Here is a 24,304-nt window from a genome sequence, read left to right as displayed (position 1 = left end):
CATTTCTCTTCTTCCTCCTTTCATCGCAGTCCTATCCATGCTATCCTGTTCCAAACCTTCAGCATTTCAAAGTTCCCCATCAGATTCTGTACATTCAGCTCTAAACCATACTGCAGCCAGTTTTGCCAAATATGTTACATTGACTTTAAGCCATCAAGCTGCTTTGTTTCAGCAACTGTTTAAACTCTTGCTGACCACTTGGAAATGTCTTCTATTTTACTTTTACCTCATTTACTTCCAGCTTCCGTGAAAGATTCCTTATGCCGTGTAATCCTGTTTTTCGAGGATGGGTTTTCAATGAGGATAAAAAAAGTGCAAAAATTTCTTTTAAATCTTCTCCGGAGAAACAGGGCTTCTTGTAGCATGGATGCATTCTGCTCACCGAGGTACCCAGGGGCCAGGTTGGCACCGCAGTAGGGGATCTAAATATTGCATTAAATATTGTAAGGATAATCTTAATAATAGGTTTGCAAGTACAGCAAGATGACTAATGTAAACGGGTGACCCTGGGGCATCTTGCTCCCCATTTTTAGGGTGAGGTTGCTACCCCCACGCCTTCCCCCACTGACGTTCGTGGGTGTCTTATGTGCTGATGGCATCTGGCATTTTCCGGCAATGGTCCCTCAAAGTAATGACCAGACTCAGCTTTGGTCAACTTTGTTGGTTGTACGCATGTAATTTATTTTTTTTTTATGTGAGTTTATAACTGGAACGAAGAAATAAATGTAATGATTATGTAAATGAATTTTAAGAAGCAGGCAGATGATTAAGAATATAGTTCATCATTGTGTTTGACTAAGAATAATGAAAAAGGAAGAAGGAAACAAAAAATATATCGTATATGGAAGACCACAGAATCTCAGTGTACAATGTTCACACGGTAATACCGTCAATTACTGTTATTAACTTCACAGGGTTGCCCCTTCACCAGTGTTCAGCTCGCTGGCAGCATTGTTGTGCGAACAGGGAAAAGAGATAGAGAGACAGAAAGAATCTAAATACCCATGCACACAGAAGCCATTTTACAAGTCCATTAACTTGTGTATTGTTGAGGCCTTTGCTGCACTGTGCAACTCGTAACATTTTCCCTTTATTTCCAAAACATGTTAAATAAATAAAATATAAATGTGGCTCCCCTGATAGTGATCCTTATTGCATTTTATACAGACGTAGATTATTGCAATCCAGATAAAGTTTATAAATTACCTTATGAAAAAACAAGCAATTAAAACACTAATGGGCAACCGTTTCTTTAGCGGAGTATAAATAGGAGAGCGTTTCTCTACTGGCACCAGTGCCAACTCCACCAGCGTAAACGTACCATACGGAGTGCTTATATAGGATTATTATCTCTATTCGTAATCAGCTGTTATCTGCAGTATTCTCTTTAATCAAGTGCCGTTGGATACCATTAGCGGTTACCTTGGGGAAACTGTTGAAAGCTGAAGTTAGATGAGTGAGTAATAATGGACTTGTTGCACTGGTTTTAGCATTGCTGTATTTTTTGAAATATTTATTAGGTTATATATAAATAAGTTCTGGTACATGTCAAAGTATGCCTTTTCTATTAAAGTTATTATATATATATATATATATATATATATATATATATATGCATATATATCATCTTATATATATATATATATATATATATATATATATATATAGAGAGAGAGAGAGAGAGAGATAGAGAGAGAGATATAGATATATGTGTGTGCATGTTATATATATATATATATATTGTACAACAGATTTATACACACATTTTACAGAGACACAGTGTGCGTGCAGTGAACACACAAAAATCATTTGGACGTGCATATATATATATATATATGGCTCTCTATCAATATATATATATATATATATACAGTATATGCATTATATATACGCAAAACACTACGCACAAGAGACAGAGAGACGAAAGTGACAAAGTAAATACAAGTATACAGGTTTATCAAACAGTTTGGGCGTGCGTGTAAGTTATCAAGTAAATCAGACAATGGAAAGCAGCCAGAGACAAGTAAATCAATGAAAGTAAATACCAGCAGGCAAGTAAACACAAGCATAGTTATCGCCGTAAATTCTTTGCCATTGCAGCAGACAAGCCGAAGCAAATACAACCTACAGTTAAAGCAGACAAGTAAATACAAGCATTCAAGTAAATACAAGCATATAAGTAAATACAAACATTTATGCAAATACAAGCATACAAGTAAATACAAGCATACAAGTAAATAAATTCAAGCGGACACACACTCATTCACAATTTATTTTTACCCTTTGAAATTTGCCGTGGTCATGACGTATTTACGTCAGCTAAAACAAATCCGAATGAAAATAAATGTGTTTACATTGCTCTGCTGATGACGCGGATAACGCGAAAGCTTTCCGCATAGGAAGTTCGCTTAAGATTCTGCATCAGAGTGAAGAATGTGGAAAATTCCACGGCTATGCTTATTTGTCAGGAGTCACCCCCTTGTTATAGGAACCGACTTTATGAAGGGACACACACACATACTGTTTATGTGTGTGTGTGTGGTGTATGTGTGCATTAAAGATTGTGGTAGTAACCCATGTCTTATTTTTTACCTGCAGACACCTCTATAAAAGGATACAAGTCATTTTGTGCTAATATATATATATATATATATATATATATATATATATATATATATATATATATATATATGTAGAGAGAGAGAGAGAGAGAGAGAGAGAGAGAGAGAGAGAGAGAGAGGGAGTTCCACTCCCAAACAAACTACCAAGCTCTGAGTGAGAGTTGTTTCCTTTGGCGCAGAAGAAACTAATTTCTGTGAAAATCTCATTTGCGTTCGTTAAGTGCTCTGGTTTTATGAATCTTCTGCCTTGATTTCGGGGGACAGATCGTGGCGTGTGGTTCAAGCAAGCAAGTTTTGAACCTTTTCTAGTTAGGAGATATCGACCCATTGTTATCTATTTTTGACATTTATGGCTTGATGAATATGCTATGAAATTATAAATGGCTTTAATTAGCTTTTTGAATTTAACTTACAAGGTCACCAATTTGCCTAGAAACAATTATGATATAAATCACGATTGAGAAATAATACGGTAATTATTAAAAGATTGTTGTTTTAGGTATTAGATGACAACTCTATAATAATAAAATATATATATATATATATATATATATATATATATATATATATATACATACAAATATATATATATATATATATATATATATATATATATATATATAGAGAGAGAGAGAGAGATAGAGAGAGAGAGAGAGAGAGAGAGATATGGGTGTACGTATGTGCGCGTTACTTTATGAATATGCAATAACGCCATTCTGAATTATAACCGCTGTGAACGCGAAGAACAAGGCATTTTTATGAAAGTCGAGACGAACAATATCTGGGCCCTTGTTACCGAAGAAGGACCCCAACTTAATCACCCACATACCCACACATGCCCACATATGCCCTGTGGGAGCTTCTCGTATGTCACAGCACTTAATTCATCTACTCTTTACGAATCGAGATCGTCTGTCATTTCTTCTACGACTGTGACAGAAGTCGAGGCTCTTCTGTTTCTTCCGTTGTTTTTCGTCTTGTCTCATTTTAATACATTTTTATCTAATATTAATTTATTAATTTATTTTTTTCTTCTTTAATAAGTGGGATCTCTCCCTTTTGTATTTCCCTTTATCTCCTCTTACGTTCTTCTAATGAACACCATATTCTTTGAAAGCTTGAATTTCAAGTCAATGACCCCTGTGGGCTTGTTCCATATGAATAGGGCTCATCTTCTGAATAATAATAATAATAATAATAATAATAATAATAATAATAATAATAGATTAGTTTCTGTATTCTTTTCTTTCAAAATTAAAATGATCTTATTTTTTATTAGCTTTATGTAAAAAACCTGACGCGATGCTTTTTTTACCCCAAATGTTAAAGTTTATTCCGAGTTACTGTGTCGCGCATTGCAACCAGGTTACCAGGCCAGCTGTTCATTTTCCTCGTGCGTAACTAAAACTTGCGTCTAGTGCTTTCTTTATTCTTAACAATGTTGCCGGTAATCCTGCAATAACCTATACATGCCTTTAACTCGATCGGAGTTGTCGTCTGGTAACCTGTTCGATTCAGAGTTATCACACGGTGTCCTGGCCAGTCTTAAAATAATCGGAGTTATCGTACAACAGTCTGTCCACCCTAAATTTTACATAATTGTTCATTTAATAACTTGTTTATCCAAAGAATTCTTTTGACTAGCGTACGATGATCTATCCATCCTCAACGTTACTGAAGTTATTATTCAATTATCCCTGTAGCAAAATGACCTCATGAACTATGCTACAACAACCTCGCAAGTCTAAATATCTTTGACGTAATTGTTCAAATTATCTTTTCATTTTTAATTATAATGAAACCACAGACTACGCACTGTTCTTCCTAAGCTTCGCAAAAAATGATCGTGACTGCTACCCAGGAACTTGACCTTGTTCATGCTAGCTGTTACTTAGGTTATAATTCATCCAAAATGTTACTCTCTTAACTTCATAAAGGAAAAATCTGACGTAAATCAGAGTTATTGATGATGCTGATGCTGATAACACTTTTCCTAAGTCATCGTACTAAAAATCTAATCATCCTTAGCTTTCCAAAATGTTTCGTACTTCGTTTTTGTTTGACATAAGCTTTGTAGAATTTATCTGGACAATTCTTGACAATTTATCCGACCTAAACATTTCAGAACTTATCGTCCAACAAACTAATATCCTAAACGATTCACATTGTATCGTACAAAGCCTAAACCATTCTACTTGTTTCTGAGGTTATACAAAAAATAAAATCCTAACCCTAAACATAATAGACATTATCGTACAATTACCTAATAATTCTAAATGTTACCCGCGTTACCGCACAATAACCCATTCATTCTAAACACGAAGATACTTATCATACAATCACTACTTTACTCACGTTCTCATACATCAAGATGGATTCCAACCATTGACTTTGTGGTCACAATCCACAGATCGAAATCTTAACAATTTTTTCAGCCTAAGCGTTACTTTCACCGACATAACATAAGGACTCCCGAGAGATTCGTGTATCGACGGTTGAGTTATCATACAACAAAAGAATCTCTTCATAGGATTTTTACAAATGAATAAATGGTTACTTTACAATGAAACTGGGCTTCCTTGGACCTAACCTGAGCGTAATCTTCGTATATTTATGTTTGCTCATTTACTTTTATTTGTTCCATTTACGAACGAAATTGCCGGGTGAATGTATTTTCAGCATCGTCTGTTCTTGTTGTGTATTTATTTATTTAATTTTTTTATGAATTAGCATTCTATATTAATAAAGTTTGCGAATCGGTCGACTTTTAGGCTCGTTACATATAAATGTCTAAATTATGAAGAAAATAAACTTAATAATAATAAGCATTATTACGTGATTTTTCGTCTAGGTAAGAAATTCCTGGTACAGTCCTTTCAAAACTAAAAACAGCTTTACAAAGAATTCTCTCGTAAGAATAAAAATTATTTTCAAGTATTAAAAATAGGAAATCTGAAGAACATCTTCGCAAACCAAATACTTATGGAAGCTAAGTAAAGGAAAACTGAAACATCTCTCCTAGGTGGGAGGGATAAAAAGAAAGTGATCAGCAATTGAAGAATAGATTAATGTCAACAGTAACTTTCACATGACCCGATGACTTTCAGTTCTTCTCCTAAAAATGGAGGTGATATAATATGAATGATGAGGAGAAAGTGCTCGCAGAGAAAACATAGAATTATGCGCCGTATGGGGTACTGAGTTAAGGGTTGTTTACTTTGAAGTAATTAAATCCTGGGAAAGGAGAGAGAGACAGAGAGAGAGAGAGATCACATGTTTAAGAGGAAACGTATGAAAGATAGAATTAGAAAATATCTTGCAAGAAAATGTGTGCACCGTGAGAGATATGTGAAAGATAGGCGAAGGTAAAAAAAAAAATTTCAGAGGATTAGCGTTGTAGTACAGCCACTGGAATAAGAGTAGTACTGAAAAGAAACGCAAACCAGACTTAATGAAAAGAAAATATTTATAAAACTGAACAATTAGAAAAAAAAAATATATATATATATATATATATATATATATATATATATATATATATATATATATATATATATATATATATATATATTATATATATATATATATATATATATATATATATATATATATATATGTGTGTGTGTGTGTGTGTGTGTGTGTGCGTTGGATTAATTCTTGTAATATGAACTACATCAAGGCCAAGTGAAGAAGTAAGACAAAAAAACATACATACACGTCGTGAAACTATTGTGTTAAACAGCTAGAATGAGTTAAGGGGCTAAGGTCACAAGAGCTTCAGCCGATATTGCACCTACAGTAAATCAGAGATTGAAGGATTAACCATCTTGGTGAGATCGAGAAACTCAGGTAATTACTATTGTGGCGGCTTTGTCTATCCGTCCACACTTTTTCTGTCCGCCCTCAGATCTTGAAAACTATTGAGGTTAGAGGGCTGCAAATTGGTTTGTTGATCATCTACCTTCCCCTCATCAAGCATACCAAATTGCAGCCCTCAGCCTCAGTAGTTTTATTTCATTTAAGGTTAAAGTTAGCCATAATCGTTCATCTGGCAACGATATAGGATAGGCCACCACCGGGCCGTGGTTAAATTTTGATGGACCGCGGCCCATACAACATTATGCCGAGACCACCGAAAGATAAATCTGTTTTCGGTGGCCTTAATTTTATACGCTGTACATAAAACTCGATTGCGCTGAAGAAAATTCGGCGCATTTTTTGCTTGTCATATATTCTTGTGACCTAAACCATTACATTACCCCATTAAAACCGTAGTCCATAATCATCTTTTCCCGTCTTGTCTATTACTTGTTAAATCAGTCTATACTATCATTCTGTTCCCTCCCTTACCTTAGAGGTTCCTGGATTTTAATGAAAAGGGAAACCTACAGGTAAGTAAACTAAGATTGAAAACGATGTTTAAACTAATGATGACCTGTTCTACGCAAATGGTGACAGCATGATAAGCAGGAAAATTCCACAGGTAAATTTTAGGAGTTGATTGTGCTTACGTGTATAAAAGTGCGTTTGCCTTCCTAGTGTTTTACATATATTATATATATATATATATATATATATATATATATATATATATATATATATATAGATATATGTTTATATAGTAAATATGTGTATGTATGTTCTTGTACAATACATGTATGTGTGTATATGTGTATATAATTTTTTTTTTTTTGTGTGTTTTGTGTGTACATGTTTGTGTGTGTTCACACAAACACAAATAGCAACATGCTCAAAGAAACCAATTATGATTGCCATCCTATGAGAACAATGGAATGGAATTTGGGGAGTTGCAGAGGTCATGTTGCAAGACCTATTGCAGGACACGATACGAAAAAAAAAACTTGCAATTGCGCCGACAACGAGATCAATTGTTAGTCTGTTCTCTTCTGTTTCATTGATGTCAATCATCGTTTTAAGGGGCCGCTGAATGACTCCAATCTCCTGTGCTGAAAGAGAACTTCCCATCTGCAAGCATGAAACAAGGGGTTCTCTTCTGGCACAGTATATATATATATATATATATATATATATATATATATATATATATATATATATATATATATATATATATATATACATATACACACATATATATATATACATATATAAATATACACATCACATAATATCTATTTGAATGTGTGTGTGTATGATTCTGAGAGCACGCATATAAGATTCTTGTCAATGATTGCCATCAAGAAACATTAGTCTACTTTGACAAAACTAAGTCATATATATTATATATATATATATATATATATATATATTATATATATATATATATATATATATATATATATATATATATATATATATATAATACGTGTGTGTATTATGCACGCAAATCTATATAATTACATTTACCTTTAGTATCATCATAAACAAGTTTCCTCCTTAGATCAATTTCTCGATCGAACATCATTCCAATATCATTCTTTCCTTGGAGAGTAAATGGCCATTTAGATTTTTGCTTATTATAAATTAATGTTCTAAATAATACATATCCACGAATGTTTCTACGCCATTTTTTAGGTTCAAATCGAGCACTATATCAATAATCCCTCTATCAGTTGTTAAGTGTGAGTATTAGTGTGTAGTTAACTTCTGTATAAGTGTTTTAAGTTTATTGTTCTATGGTGTAAGATACAAAGTCATAATGTTTAATTTAATGACCATTCTAATTGTCTTAATATTTTCCTGATTATTACTTGTCACTAGTGTCACCAGTGACCCATTTATATTCATTTATAAATGAGTAAGTTGATAAAGGGTTAAGAGTCACTGATTTACTGGTAAGCGACAACCCTCACTATTCTAAGAAGTGTTAGACAGCTCAAATGGTAAACGAAAAGAGAAATAGAAGATGGATAAAAGGCAGAGAGAAATAAATGTAATTTCTGGGTGGGAGCGACAAAGCAAATAACACTCGGCGTATTTATGACACGCTACAGTCAGTGATTGTTCATAGGCTTTATTCCACCTTTCTCTCTTTCTCAGATCGGTGATTCGGCTGTCCGGCTCCTCTAAGTGACCTCAATATGGGAGAGAAATCGGTCCTTCTCAGTAGCGGTCATCGCATGCCCCTCTTAGGCCTTGGATGCTGGCAGGTATGGTTTGTTAGTTGTATTGCAGTTTTGTCTGTGATAGAAATGCAGTTTGCAACCCGAACATGTGTGAGTGTTTTTGTGTATACAACACACACGCACACAAACATATATATATATACATATACATATATATATATGTGTGTATAATATGTATGTATGTATGTATGTATGTATGCATGCATGTATGTTTGTATGTATACATATACACACATACAAACAAACATATATATATATATATATATATATATATATATATATATATATATATATATATATATATATATATATATATATATATATATACTGTATATATAATTATATATATATATATATATATATATATATAGAGATTCCAGTTTTTATATATTTTATTTTTTCTGCATCAAATCAGGTGATGACGCTGAAATATGCCAACGATTAAAATTAAATAAACATAACATCTTTAGATTTAGAATATTTCTGAATAATCTCGATACATTCGTACAAGAATGTCATTAGAAAGCAAAGCAGTAGGGATCAGATCTTCATCGTACTTTCTTCAGAAAGCTAAGAAAATTAGGACATATCTCTCACAGAGATAAAATATGAAACATTGAGATGAGATATGAAATATTTCCGTTTAATTGTTTAAAAGATATTTTACTTACTATGACAAATATTTTCATATATATGTAATAAGAGAATTGTCAATAAGTTTGCCTTTTTTTTTTATAAGCATCATCCAGTAACAGTGCTCTCTCATAATCATTACCCTCGCAGTTTTTATAACTGTTGTTGCTTTTCTTAATGGTATTTATACTAGCATAATAATAATAATAATAATAATAATAATAATAATAATAATAATAATAATAATTTTTATTATTATTATTATTATTATTATTATTATTATTATTATTATTATTATTATTATTAATGATGATGATGATCATAATAATAGTATCAAAAATACTAATAGTAATATTATAATGATAAAAATAATAGAAATAAGAATTATAATGGTAAAGATCCAATAAGCTTACATTATATATTGAGAGGCCTCCTTGAAAACCACTTATCAAAACACTCTGTTTGATGAAAATTCCCGGAAAGATAAAACAAGCTGCATCCGCTCTTTACCTACCAACATCTACACCAACAACCCCCCACCCCGGTCTCATCTCATCCCAGATGGATAGGACGCATTTCGAAACGGATCTCTGACAAGCAATAGTGGGCCTTGTCTAATGCATCCGGCTTATCAGAGAATCAATTGATGCAATGCTTTTGACGGGCTGACGGACTTTTAATGAACAGTAGAGGTACTGCACACCGAGATAAAGTGTAAATAACCCTTTTCCATAATGTATCATCTATATTGCTGTTTCTGTTTTCATTTTTGCTCTTAACGATTTCAAGAGTTCCTTTGAAAGGTTACGTGGGTGCGCACGAGGATTTCGCGACTTTTGGAAAGGTGATCTAGTAACGGTTTACAAAAACACTGTTTGAATTCCAGAAATATATATATATATATATATATATATATATATATATATATATATATATATATATGTGTGTGTGTGTGTGTGTGTGTGTGTGTGTGTGTGTGTGTGTGTGTGTGTGTGTGTGTGTGTGTGTTTGAGTAAGAGAAATAAGTTCTTCTTATATGAGCCAGGCTTAGCACTGAAACTGAGAGATGAATTCTTTATAGATGGATAATAACTTTAAAGATGAACAAATGAATGTAAAATGAAGGATAGGTATTTCCTGATGATTGATGAATAATTGATCATCAGCTATACGAAAGAAGAAATACATAGCAAAAACAAGCTAGTGACAATGTTTCAGTCTCCCATTGATGTGCTAAAGGAAGTTATCGTCACATCTTTAGATCTCCGCTAAAATAACCATCTTCATTCTCTTCCTCAGTCGCCCATTGATGTGCTAAAGGAAGTTATTGTCACATCTTTCGAAGAGATCACTGGAAAAAAAAATAACCATCCTCATTCTCTTCCTCAGTCTCAAAACCATTCTCTTTCTCTTTCCTAGTCTCATAGCCATTCTCTTTTCTTCCTCAGTCTCATAACAATTCTCATTCTCATCCCCAGTCTCATAACAATTCTCATTCTCTTCCTCAGTCTCATAACCATTCTCATTCTCTTCCTCAGTCTCAGAGTAATTCTCATTCTCTTCCTCAGTCTCATAACCATTCTCATTCTCTTCCTCAATCTCATAACAATTCTCATTCTCTTCGTCAGTCTCAAAACCATTCTCATTCTTTTCCTCAGTCTCATAACAATTCTCATTCTCTTCCCCAGTCTCATAACAATTCTCATTCTTTTCCTCAGTCTCATAACAATTCTCATTCTTTTCCTCAGTCTCATAACAATTCTCATTCTTTTCCTCAGTCTCATAACAATTCTCATTCTCTTCCTCAGTCTCATAACCATTCTCATTCTCTTCCTCAGTCTCATAACAATTCTCATTCTCTTCCTCAGTCTCATAACAATTCGTCAGTCTCATAACCATTCTCATTCTCTTCCTCAGTCTCATAACCATTCTCTCTCCCTTCCTCAGTCTCCCATTGATGTGCTTAAGGAAGTTATCGTCACAGCGCTCGACCTGGGCTACCGACACATCGACACCGCTTTCCAGTACAAGAATGAAGAAGGTGTTGGGGAAGGAATCAAAAAATGGCTGAAGAAAACTGGGAAAAGTCGGAGCGATATATTCGTTGTTACCAAGGTTTGTTTGTTTTTTTTTTTTTTGAGATTTTGCTGCTTTATTTGGAAAACAATGAAAGTTCAGAGAAAAGCGTAAAAATTTATTATAATCTTACTTAGATTTACTTTATTCAAAATTGTTGCATTTTGTTCAGTGTCAGGTCGTTTACCCGTTATTTAGAAGCTTAGGAAGCTATAGATCTTGACTCCATAAATGTATTATATTAATTTAAACTATATATATATATATAAACATATATATATATATATATATATAATATATATATATATATATATATATATATATATATATATATATATATATATATATATATATATATATATATATATACAGTATATATATATAATATATATATATATATATATATATATATATATATATATATATATATATTTATATATATATATGCATGTGTGTCTATATATATAGTATATATGCATAACTGAATCACGAAAATATGGAACGTGATGAATATATAAATAAAGATAAAATCCACGAAGGAAAGGGAAACACTGGAGTGCTGCGAGGCCTTTCGACTCTTTCGTCCTTTACTTAGCAGACGAAAGAGTCGAAAGACCTCGCATATACGTAATATTCCAAAAATACCAAAAGAATACCAAATATTCCCAGGATTCCAAATACCCTTAGCCATAGTCTGATTTGGCGGTAAACATTCACAGCTGATGCGACTAAAGGTTCCATCTTGATTTGATTGGCGAACGAGCTTTAACTATGGCTTCTGATCGGCGGTTAGCTGCATTAGTTTCAGCCAATCACGATCAACTTCATTGACATAGGCTCGGGATATTTACCTTAACCTACAAAAAAAATAAAATAAACAGAGTACAGCCCCTAACGAAAATAACGAGAAACTACATTAATAATAATAATAATAATAATAATAATAATAATAATAATAATAATAATAATAATAATAATAATAATAATAATGTTACTTACAGTTGCCAATGATCGGAATGCACGCGAGCGGCATCGAGAAATGTCTCAAGATGTCTTTGGAGAGACTGCAGCTAGATTACGTGGACCTGTATCTCATCCATTCACCTGTTGGACTAAAGGTAAAGTTAATCAATTTCCTTTACATCATTTTATTTTGTTGGAAATATTTTGTTCATTATGACAACATCAGGAATGGAAATTACTGCTTCTTAGTTATTCCTTGTGTAATCAAAATTATTTTAAATTTTTCAGTTATGCATAACTTTTGAATGAAAGATTTTTAGAGGAATTCCACATTCACTCTGCGTTTGCAGTTTAGGTATTAGATTATGGTATTTGAAACCTTGGTTTTTTTTTTCACTTTGGTGTAATAAACATCCGAGATAACCATCATGAAGCAAGTTAAAATCAGTTGTGATAACTCATAATTCAAAGGTTATCTATAAACGGATCGAAGATAACACAAGCGCACACACTTGAATGTCATTGGGGCAATGGCAGCTGAATGAGATCATTCTTAACGAAACCCATTGTGGCTTTCTTGACCCATGCAGTGAATTAATTACCTGGGAGCTAGTTTCCTTAGATGGTCGGGACCTGTTTATAAAGAGGGCGCGGCTAGCATCACCATCCCAAAAGCTTACCGATAACCTGAGCTGATAACTTCAGGATAGAAAAAAGTGTATTGTAAAAATTGTCAATATATATATATATATATATATATATATATATATATATATATATATATATATATATATATATATATATATATATATATATATATATATATGTATATATATATATATATATATATATATATATATATATATATATATACAGTATAATATATATATATATATATATATATATATATACACACACACAAATGGGGCTAGGGTAAATGAAAGTGCCAAACCGGGCACTTCTACTTTTATCAAATGAGAACTTTTAGTACCTCACTTGATTGCAATGATAAGCAAACAACTGAGTGCCGATAAGACATCACAAGGTCACTTTTCGATGAAGATAAACCAGATTTTTGACTGATAAATGCGAACCAAGTCTTTGACTTACCGAACTGACTCAGATTCAAGCTCTGTTAAGTAAGGAAACAAAGGATGCGTCCTTGCCTGGGACATTATTCCAAACAGGAATAGGCAGGCAACGGGAATGATGATCATGTGAGGGGAAGTGATAAATGTAAAACAAAATAGAATATCAATAGCATATCTATCATTTTAACCTTGTGAATTATGGGATCACTCCACAAGCCTGACTCTTAAAAATCGGAATGGTGACAGACGAGGAAATACTGAATTACATCATTAACGAATATAACTATAAGAGGCAGGAATCAGTCTACAGTAGGTAATAAAATAGTAACAGAATGGGTACTCTGACAACAGAAAATTACTTATCAGTGAGAGCAAGGCTGCGGTATTCCCACACAAGGAAAAACATGAAAGCAAGTGGTTATCATAACCGGATGAAAATGCAATCACCCTAAACGACACTGTTTTGTAAATTCAGATAGTTTCTAATGGATGTGAAAGCTTACCAAGGAGCGCACAGCTCTTCTGAATGCTATTCTGTGTATATACATACATACATAGATACATAAGTACATACATACATATATATATATATATATATATATATATATATATATAGTATATATATATATATATTATATATATTATATATATATATATATATATATATATATATATATATATATATATATATATATATATATATATATATAGAGAGAGAGAGAGAGAGAGAGAGAGAGAGAGAGAGAGAGAGAGAGAGAGAGAGAGAGAGGGGGGGTGGCTTTCCCCACTTATAAATCAATCTCATTTCCGGGCTTTCCTTTTCATAGCTTTATCGCGTATTTCGCTCTGAAAACTGCGTCACACAGCAGTGTAGCTAAAACTACATAGATTCTTACATGAAATGTATTTTAACTGTGGATCAAATTAGTGGCAGTTTTCACAGAAACGGAGTGATTGGAGCCAAAGTGATCCATTGTCTGTGGGCCTCCAGTGCTCGCCATGTGGGTTAATATTTGGTTATAATACATCCTTATCAATCTCGAGAAAAGGATTTATGGCTTTGCACCGTTTGTGTACCATGTAAGAGTGTTCACTGGAATGGAAATCATCTTGGTCGTTATTATCCGTTATTCAGTACTCTCCGAAATTTTGTTCTGTGTGACAAAGGTTTATTGGTGAGTAATGAGTATTTCATCGCATACGTAAAGGAATTCCAAGGTGCCTGTAGTTGGAAAATAACTTCCTTTATTTTATTGTCCTTTCTAGCACAGAAAACTGTAAACATTACAGTATTTCATGAAAATATATATAAAAAAACATGGGTCATCTTCGTAAAGAAGCCTAAAAAGATTTAAAAATGTTTAATTTCAGACTTGCGTCTCAACGAAACGACTATGGCCATATATATCAAAAGTGTCTTAAACCTAAACTAATCATTGATGACTATGGATAAATTTTATAACTATCTTCACACTTAATAACCGTTATTTAGTTCATACATGCTTATAGGTATCTCTGCGGTAACCTAGAACGTTCTTTCTGTATAAAAATCTGTGGAAAATACCTGAATATGTTAAATCACGATGATTAGCGTCTTTGACCAACTTAGAAATGCTACTTGACTTCAATACATTTACAAAACAATTCTGGATAAAGAATAATTACATTCCTCACCTTGGCATTTTGTTGAGAGATAATGTATTTTCACTAAACGAGACTGGAGAGTGCTAACCGTTGCCATAAAGTTAGGAAGATCAAAAATTAATTGCAAAATGAAAGGGTTTTGTCACAAGCTTTAGCCAAATCTCAGACAGCAGACGACAATTTCCCATCTTCTTTGCGTTATACTATACTTTCCATTCTTTCATTGTTACTGTAAGTCAGATTTTCCCAAGAGATTTGTTACACCTCATTTATGTTTTTGCTGGTATTAAACTGTGCACGTGTCAGTGGAAATGTTAATCATTACTAACAGGAAAACTCTACATTCTTTTTGTTGCTCTTTCTAGAACACAGATTATGCAAACGTCTACCCAGTAAATGAAAAAGGACTCCCCATTCTAGATGAATCGACGGATCACATTGCTATTTGGAAGGTGTGTTTCTGCCTCAGTTTGTCTGGATTCCCGTAATTTAGGCCAAGTGATGAAACTTTTTTTTATGTAACTTTGCATTTGCTTAGACATGTTTGTATGACTGAAATCTGATATTCATGTCTAATAGGATTTCCTTAATTATGTCTTGCTTTGTATTTAGAGTGAAGGGAAGATGTCTGAAGTATACGTTGTCTAGGATACATAAAGTCTTGTGACTTGTTTATTTCAAAATAAAATTCAGGGATGTAATGATGAAATCGCTTTGTTTATAAGCTTTTATTATCATCACTTTTAACCCTCTTTCTGGTGGTGTGTTTAGAATGCTGGCCTAATACCGAAATGTTCTTGTTGTCATGTGAATGCCGTATCAAAGAATTCTTATCATTTTCAATGGAAGATTTGTTTTCCGAAGTTATCCTTCTTTTCTTATGAAAAATCTTATTGCATTTTTATTGAATGTCTGAGATGAATAAATCAAGAAGTGCTCACTTCAGCTCAGTAAATAAAACCAACTAATGTTTCATTATTCAATGTGAGGGACTATTAGTATGGCACTATTTCTCCAATTAAAATTCTTGCTCTTCCTGTTGTCATTAATATATTTTTTGTTGTTGTTATCATTAAGTAACTATATCTTTCTCTTTGCCCTTATGATGCGACTGAAAGGAAATGGAAAGAATGGTTGACAAGGGCCTCACGAAATCAATCGGCCTATCAAACTTCAACATCAGACAAATGAGAAAAATATGCGCTAACGCGCGCATACAGCCTGCAGTTCACCAGGTAAGTATGGCAACTTTTTGTATTTAAATTTCTTTTATCATTCCAGTCTCTCACAGACTTGTACGATGCTCCCATTGCAGACTGAAATTGTATCTCTGAATAGGGCAAATGGAATGTGATTCATTTTAGCATCTTTGTTATCAGCTATTCTTCTCTTTTCATTTCTTCCTTCTGAAGAATGTTTAAGATTTTGAAAGTTTGACACATCTTCAGTCTAACCGTATTCAACTTATATGAGTTTATCATGCGTCAGTTCCAGTTAAAATGCTATAGAACTTGTCATTTTCGGATTACTTATTCAGCAGTCATATAACAACTCATGGTCTATTCCATTTTCGGTTATCTTTTTACTAATTTTTAATGTATAAAAGTCTGCTACTCTTGCTAATTTCGATTGGAAATATATATATATTTTTTTATAATAAGGGCATTAGTAAAATCACGATACGTTCATTTATATTTTAAATGCCAAAAATTTCGCTGAAGTTATTTAGTTATTTAACCATCCTTGATTTTGAAATCAGGCCATAAACTACAACTGGCTTTCAACGAAAATATAAAAATAAAGAAATAGCTTTTACGTGCCTACTCATGTCTCTACTTGACAGAAACAATAATTCATAATCCATATTTGTTCTGTTCTTGGCTCATATATGTGACTTTGTTTTGTCTGCTGATAATTTCTCTTATTTTGTTAAGCTTATCGAATGCAACCAGAGTTGGCTAGGAAAATCTCTCTCTCTCTCTCTCTCTCTCTCTCTCTCTCTCTCTCTCTCTCTCTCTCTCTCTCTCTCTCTCTCCAAAATTAGAGTTCTGTTACATTTATGAACATTGCATTATTAACAATAAATTGAAAGCCTCACCCTAGATTTTCCTCTAATTAACAAGAATAAATGAAAGTAGCACTCAGTAGCACTTTCAGAATAACTCAAGATAAAACTTTATGTGAAACTAGACCCAAATATTATATACTCTTGCTGGTCAAATTTGGTTTTCTCATACTTCATTAACCTGAACTTCTTTCTCAAAACAGGTGGAGATGCATGCTCAGTTCCAGCAGTTTCCAATGCAAGAGTTTTGTAAATCCAGGAATATTGTGCTAACGGCCTACTCACCCTTCGCTTCACCAGGCAGGCCTGCTTCGTATAATGCCATGTAAGACTCTATTATTATTATTATTATTATTATTATTATTATTATTATTATTATTATTATTATTATTATTATTATTATTCAATGTAACAAGCCCAGATAATCGTAAATTTGAAAACTGGCTTCCAAAATCAATAAATAGAATGTTTATGTTCAAGCAAAGATGCAGCGCGTTACTTCCCTAATGCCATTCGCCTTGCATTTTAAAACTTTTTATCTGTTTATTGATATATTAATTTTTATTATGAGATCTCTTCTTTCTGAATTTCCCTTTACCTTCTCTTACTTCCTAACAAACACTATATTCTTTTGGAAGCTTGAATTTCAAGTCAATGGGCCCCGTAGGCTTGTTTCATATGAATAGGGTTCATCTTATTATTATTAATAATAATAATAATAATAATAATAATAATAATAATAATAATAATAATAATAATAATAATAATAATAATATATGTTAAAACTGTGACAAACAAATTAGAATGAATAACAAACAAATAAATAAAAAAAACAAATATGCAAATGCTACCTCTTATTAACAGTTCTGTAGGTTACAAGAAGTAAGGCAATGGATCACGGCCCATCAGTGTAGTACATATTGCTAATCTCTAATCCTTCAAGTGTTTTATTGATATGGCAGTCTTTCTGAGATAAATTTGAATACCACTAATAATTTCTGTTATACGGTCTGTTTTCCTGTTTACTATTTTTTTTTTAACAGTTGACGGTATACATCTGGTATCACTGATTAGCTTATCGGGATCGGTTGCAGCTTATGCTGGTCACCACCCACCAGAGTTTGAATTTAAGTGCATCAGCCAATCAGAAGAAAGATAGCAGCCTCAGTGATATCAGCTGTAGATATTTAGATAATAGCATTAAGGTATCAAAAAAAAAGAGCGAAGGTTCTTACAATCTCATTTGTAACTAGATTAGCTCACCAGGGCAGATGGACTGTCGACAATATTAAAGAGCTCAAAAGTCAAGTTTATGACTTTTTTGTTTCTTGCCTCATGTCTGCACGCTATAAATAAAATGAATGGTTAGCTTTCGTCGGTGAAATTCCACTCCCCTTCAAACGTGATTCTGGCGTTCATACCAATTATTGGATTACAGAAGGCATTAGACCAGAAGAAAACATAAACAAGAAAAGGATACCATATGCTGTCAGGTCCTGGTTCTCAGAGTGAAAATAATCCAAATAATTCTCTTCTCATTATTTTTTTCTGTCTTACTAGTTTTTTTTTTTTCTCTTTCGTATCGTCATTTTACTTATGCCATTTTTACTACCCATTTACATAACATTTACAACACTTACCTATTTCTCTGTCTCACCGTTTCCCCATTTTGCATTTGCTTTACTCGCTGTCAAAGTTAAAAGTATTTTTCAGGAGCTTTGCCATTCCTACCCTTTTTAGAAATAACCCTTAATTTTTTGTTTACCTTGTTAAAGAAGCATCTCACTTATTTGTGCTTTCTTGTAAAGTATAATCCTTTCAATGCAATCACTTATTAACCTTGCAAGAAAAGGAAAGGTATTTGAATCCATTTTTCAAGAGTCAACAGTGAGTTACGGCCAAGAATGTGATGAGGTACTACACAGAAGCTGGTGCAAATTCATTTTTTCTTTTACTGCTGTAAGATTCTTTTTCTTGTTTCATATATGCAGTACGTTGGCCTTTTTGTTTTTTTTCTTTTTTTGAAAAAGGTATACATACCAAATCCATGTTTCCTTGCTCTCTCTCTCTCTCTCTCTCTCTCTCTCTCTCTCTCTCTCTCTCTCTCTCTCTCTCTCTCTCTCTCTCTCTATGTAAATTCTCTACCTAACTACCTGTCTTTAAAAATCTTCTCTTTGCCTGTCTAACATCTATCTCTGTTCATTTAATTATATTTCCTCTCTCCAAAAATGTATTCTCTCTCTCTCTCCCTACAGTGCCAAACGTCCAGTACCCAATTTGCTAGAGGACCCCGTTGTTGCCCTAGTGGCAGAGAGACACAGAGTGACAACGGCACAGGTCTTACTCCGGTTCTTTGTGCAACAAGATATCGTCGTTATTCCGAAGTCTGCTAATCCCCAAAGGATTCAGACTAACGGGGACGTAAGTTGTGAAGGATTTCAAGGATTCCTTTCCTCTCGTTTTTTGTTTGTCTATTTATTATTGCTGGTCGAAGGCTGTGGGTCATTACTACCAAGAGGGTCCTCTGTCATTTGAGACTTGGGGAGTAGAGAGAGAGGGGTTGGAAATAGTTTGGCAGCAGTGAGGAGAACAATGTCGTTCTTGACCTCTTTCCTCAGGCTCTTGATCTTTTGGGTATTATGGCCCTGTGTGGGAATCCAAAAAACCAACCTTAAAGGGACAGTTACACAGCCACTGAATCAGTAAAGGTCTCTGCACAGACGAGGTTTAGTAGGTCAGGCATGAACTCGCTTAAGAAATAACCCCATAATATTCGAGAAATTATATCTTCAGAAATATTGTCGTTTAAGCAAGAAATGTTATTCCGAGATGTGTCGGAATATATACAGAAAACCGTAAGTGAATAGTGTCAACTTTTTCTTGTCTAAAAGGTAATGGATGAAGAATGTAAGTCGCCGAAATCAGCATCATTCGACCGTTAGTACTATTTCATACCGTCTTGGTACAAATTTAATCTATCGTACATTACCCACTAATCCTGGAAGCTAAAAATTTTTCCCCCTGATTTTTTCCCTTTTATGATCTTATTAAATTTATGTAATTGAATGTGGAGAAAATTTGGTATAACTAAGCCCAAGTTGCAGTTTTATTCAAATCATGTCTCCATCCTACGCTTTTCGTTGTATTTATATATGCGCCCGTCCCGTCACATTTTGCTCAATTTTATGTTCCTGTCGGCTGCTCATCGCCTCCGAAAAACTACGATATATCATTTCCACTTTGCGAGTACAGTTACCTAAATTTCCCTTTAATCGCAGTTCTATTTCCCCCCCTCTTTTGTCTCATAGTCTAATTCTTCCTATTTGTCTTCCAGGTCTGGAACTTCACCCTCTCTGAGGTCGAAATGGCAGCTCTGAAGTCTCTAGACAGAGGGGAAGATGGGAGGACCTTTGCAATCTTACCAGGGTAAGATGACCATGGGAAAGGTATTCTTTGATGACCTTTGAGGAAATATCATGCTAGATAATTTTCAAGTCTGGCAGTGAAGGAGTATATATAAACTGGTACTGCACAGAAGTCAGGCCAATCTACACGTGTGTATATATATATATATATATATATATATATATATATATATATATATATATATATATATATATATATATATATATATATATATATATATATATATATAAACTGAGAACCAGCGGCAAATACAGCTTACCACAGGCATCAACTAGTTCTTAAATCGGTTTTACCAAGGGAACTAAACTATGCATCCCATCCACCGGAATTTTGTTTAAATTCTTCGTCTGGCCATGGTGGAATTTCCAAAATTATATCAGATGGGAATTTTTAGTAATTATTCTACTTGAGAAGCTGTGCCAGCCTTACGTGTTTGCTACACTTCTTTTTATTCTTACAATAGGACTTGATTTTATTTCATTCTTTTAGTATTTTCAGAGCTAAATTGCCTTGATTCACTTTTCACTCGTAATTACAATTCCTCGGGTCATCTCTTTCATAGTTTCGAAACATAACTTGGGGTTATGATTGAATTATTTATTATTATTATTATTATTATTATTATTATTATTATTATTATTATTATTATTATTATTAATGGAGAAACAAATCCAGTTATGTATGGGTTCAAATATATTTTAAAATATATAGGTATATTTTTAAATGTATTTGTATCCATACATAATTGGATAGACACATTCAAAAGTATATCTATAACTATATCTGCACATGGAAGTTGGTGGCTGTTAAAGAATAACGATTAATTATTAAATGACGATAAATTATTAATTACTGAGTATTGGGTGTTCGAACTATTCATGAATATATGAAGTGGGATGCAGCAACTGAATCGCCTCCAGAAAGTGGCCATGGTGTAAACAAAAGGAATGTATACTTTATTCATTACAAACACCTAAATTGCAAATCACCATTTTGGACTAACAAGACCCTATTCTTACAAAGGACAAATTATTTTTTCACGCCTACTAAAAGCGTTTCTTAATTATTAAAAAAAAAATTCACAAACTCAGGATTTTTTTTATTTCTAATTTTTTATACAAAAATTTTTTTTATTAAAAAAAATTCATTTTTAAACTAATGATAACATTGTCCTTTACAGATTCGAAGATCACCCAGAATGTCCTTGGTGAGGTATAAATCAGTGACATCTTCACATCATTGTACAATACTTTTTAAAAAATGAATATATCAGGTAGCATTTCTTAAGGAGAAAAAAAGCTTTTCTCTTTCTTAACTAGTTACCTATATCTCGTGTGAGGAAAATTCAAAAGGGATTGCAGATAATATACAAAGCAAAATTAGTTATAGGATGAATCCTTGAAAAACATCTTTTGGTTTGGAAAGAAGCACACAGACGTTGCTTCGCCAAAAATATCTATATAAAGAGGTTTGATATGAGACTAGTAAAGTGTTTCCATTTTGGGATACACCATCAGGGGACCAAAAAAAATCTTAGGATCTTGAAACTCTTTAGAACATTTGTCTCTCTGTAGAAAAGGTTAGTTTAGTACATTGATCCAATAGGGAGGATCAGTGACTTAATAGCTATATTATGAAAAACGCAATTGGGTGCTATAGCCAGTTTACTGAGTGTTTTGACATCTCAGAATTCTTCTATTTCTCCCTATGAACAGCGTTAAAAAAATTTCTATCTCTTCTCTAAGGTGACTTCTCAGTTTTTCTTCGGGTACTATACTGGTCACTGTCCTCCTGTTTCTCGACGAGTTATTTAACAATCCCTTGTCTTTTATTGTAGTCTATTCTACATTTATTGTAGTCCTTTATACTATGTAGTTTGTTCATTCCCTCAGTATGACTGACAGATTGCTATTAACCACACAACCTTTGACATTTTATAAACTTTTATGTTTTGGAAAACAGGAAGAAATGTGTCGTTCTATTGGCGACATCTTTTTGGATCGTAAAAGTTGCTGGAATTGTTCACCGACCGGAAATGTTCTCCATTGTCTAAAAAATATTTCGTCTCCCAAGGACCCCTTGTTCATTAGTGACAGGTCATCTGTTTACGAATGAGGTTCATCATTATCCTAACATGTCCATACTTCTTTGGCAGCAATGCTTTAGCAACTCTACTGGAGGTTAGGTAGTGTCACTTAAGCTAAACATATAAAATGCTAGTTTTATTTATTCACTAAGGGCATTGTGTAGACAGGGACTGAGAAATAAGATTGAAAATCTATATACTTGATTATAGCTGAAATGCAAAATTAAGAGACTAAAACAAATACTTATTTGCCCCATCCATTTCGTTTTATTGATATAGATGCTTAGTAAATAGTACGTCTAAGTTTAAATACAAAACCGAGAAATTGTTGAAATAAAATGGAAACCAAGTATAAAGTAATTGATCACAGGTAAAAAGGAGTACGGTAAGTTTGGATTACTATACTTCGAAAGCCAGTGACATGTAATACATCAAGAATGGTCTTTGCAAGGCTAACTTAAGAAAACCATTAATCCCTGGATTCATATTAAGGAACTGCATTTAATTTGGTGACACTATATCTCCCTTCCAAATTAGGTTAAGTTAGCCTAACCTCATGAGCTCCTGAGAGCATTAGAAGTGTTGCAAAATCCAGATTTACTCGGATGGGACTTTTTAGAAGGAAGCTGGAGAAGAGTGGATATCTGTGGAAGATGAAGCACAGGAAGACATGAGTTAAAGAATTTGACAGATGCTCTTTGCTTTAGGCATTTGAGGCAGTGATGATGACAGTGACCCTACCTTTACCCACAGAAGGTTATTTTCCCACATAAGTCAACCGTTTACCTTCAATTATACTCCTACTCAGGCAGTCATAAGTACAGGGTCTAACAAGATTGCGCACTGCCTTCCTTTCGTATCGACGTTGAAATAAAACAGTGTCAAAACTAGAAGTATATAAGATGTTTTTCCAGGGCTAAGAACTGGATTATCGAGAAATACTTTTACAAGAAAAGAACTACTAATACAGAACAGAGAATTGTCTAGTAAGAAAAAATTTTAAATAATTGTTTAACTAAAGCAAGACTGTAGTACTGAGTGAATCATTCAACAACTGAAAATCAGAAAGGAGGAAATTAGAATTATTATTATTATAATCATTCAGAGGGTGAACCCTATTCAATTGGAATAAGCTCACAGGGGCCATTGACGTGAGATTTAAGCTTGCAAAGAATATGGTGTTCATTTGAAAGAAGTAACAGAAAGAAATATGAAATACATAAAGAGGAGATCAGTCATTAGAAATTTAAAAAATAAAACGAGAGGATATAAATGTAAGACTTTTCCAAGAAATATAAATGTTAATAATTACGATTTTGATAATACGAGCATACATGTAATGGGCAATATTATGGCTTTTAATATCCTGTCCATATACTGCATTATAGCAGGACAGAAGGGAGCTCGGTGGACCGTGCCTGGGACAGAATACTTACCATTAACTTTTCGTAGCACCGAAAGAATAAATTAACTGGAGCGTATTGATGGTGCCAAAATACGATCTCATGAGAAATAATGCAAAATCCGCCATACTACCTTTTGGAAGTCTCTCCTGCCTTTAGTCCTCTTATAAAATTCAAGAGGTAATCATTCTA

The 24,304-nt window shown here is 33.2% G+C and overlaps 1 protein-coding gene across 1 annotated transcript; it reads left to right on the top strand.

Moving 5' to 3' along the window:
* Positions 1-1,286: 1,286 nt before the first annotated feature.
* On the top strand, positions 1,287-22,967 carry LOC136832243 (aldo-keto reductase family 1 member B1-like). The gene is made up of 10 exons (XM_067093108.1): positions 1,287-1,456; positions 8,640-8,749; positions 11,306-11,473; positions 12,436-12,552; positions 15,498-15,584; positions 16,251-16,367; positions 17,401-17,522; positions 19,453-19,618; positions 20,532-20,623; positions 21,804-22,967. The coding sequence occupies exons 2-10, from the start codon at positions 8,681-8,683 to the stop codon at positions 21,832-21,834; spliced, it is 969 nt and encodes a 322-aa protein (XP_066949209.1). The 5' UTR covers positions 1,287-1,456; positions 8,640-8,680; the 3' UTR covers positions 21,835-22,967.
* Positions 22,968-24,304: the final 1,337 nt, after the last annotated feature.

Source organism: Macrobrachium rosenbergii, chromosome 49 (assembly GCF_040412425.1).
Source record: "Macrobrachium rosenbergii isolate ZJJX-2024 chromosome 49, ASM4041242v1, whole genome shotgun sequence".
Taxonomy (NCBI): domain Eukaryota; kingdom Metazoa; phylum Arthropoda; class Malacostraca; order Decapoda; family Palaemonidae; genus Macrobrachium; species Macrobrachium rosenbergii.
This window is presented reverse-complemented; position numbering and strand designations above follow the sequence as displayed.

Bases quoted from the DNA above. Each gene is read 5' to 3' on its own strand.
- LOC136832243 (XM_067093108.1), top strand. From the start codon at position 8,681: ATGGGAGAGAAATCGGTCCTTCTCAGTAGCGGTCATCGCATGCCCCTC. The intron at 12,553-15,497 runs GTAAAGTTAATC...TGCTCTTTCTAG, and splicing joins ATTCACCTGTTGGACTAAAG to AACACAGATTATGCAAACGT. The intron at 16,368-17,400 runs GTAAGTATGGCA...TTCTCAAAACAG, and splicing joins TACAGCCTGCAGTTCACCAG to GTGGAGATGCATGCTCAGTT.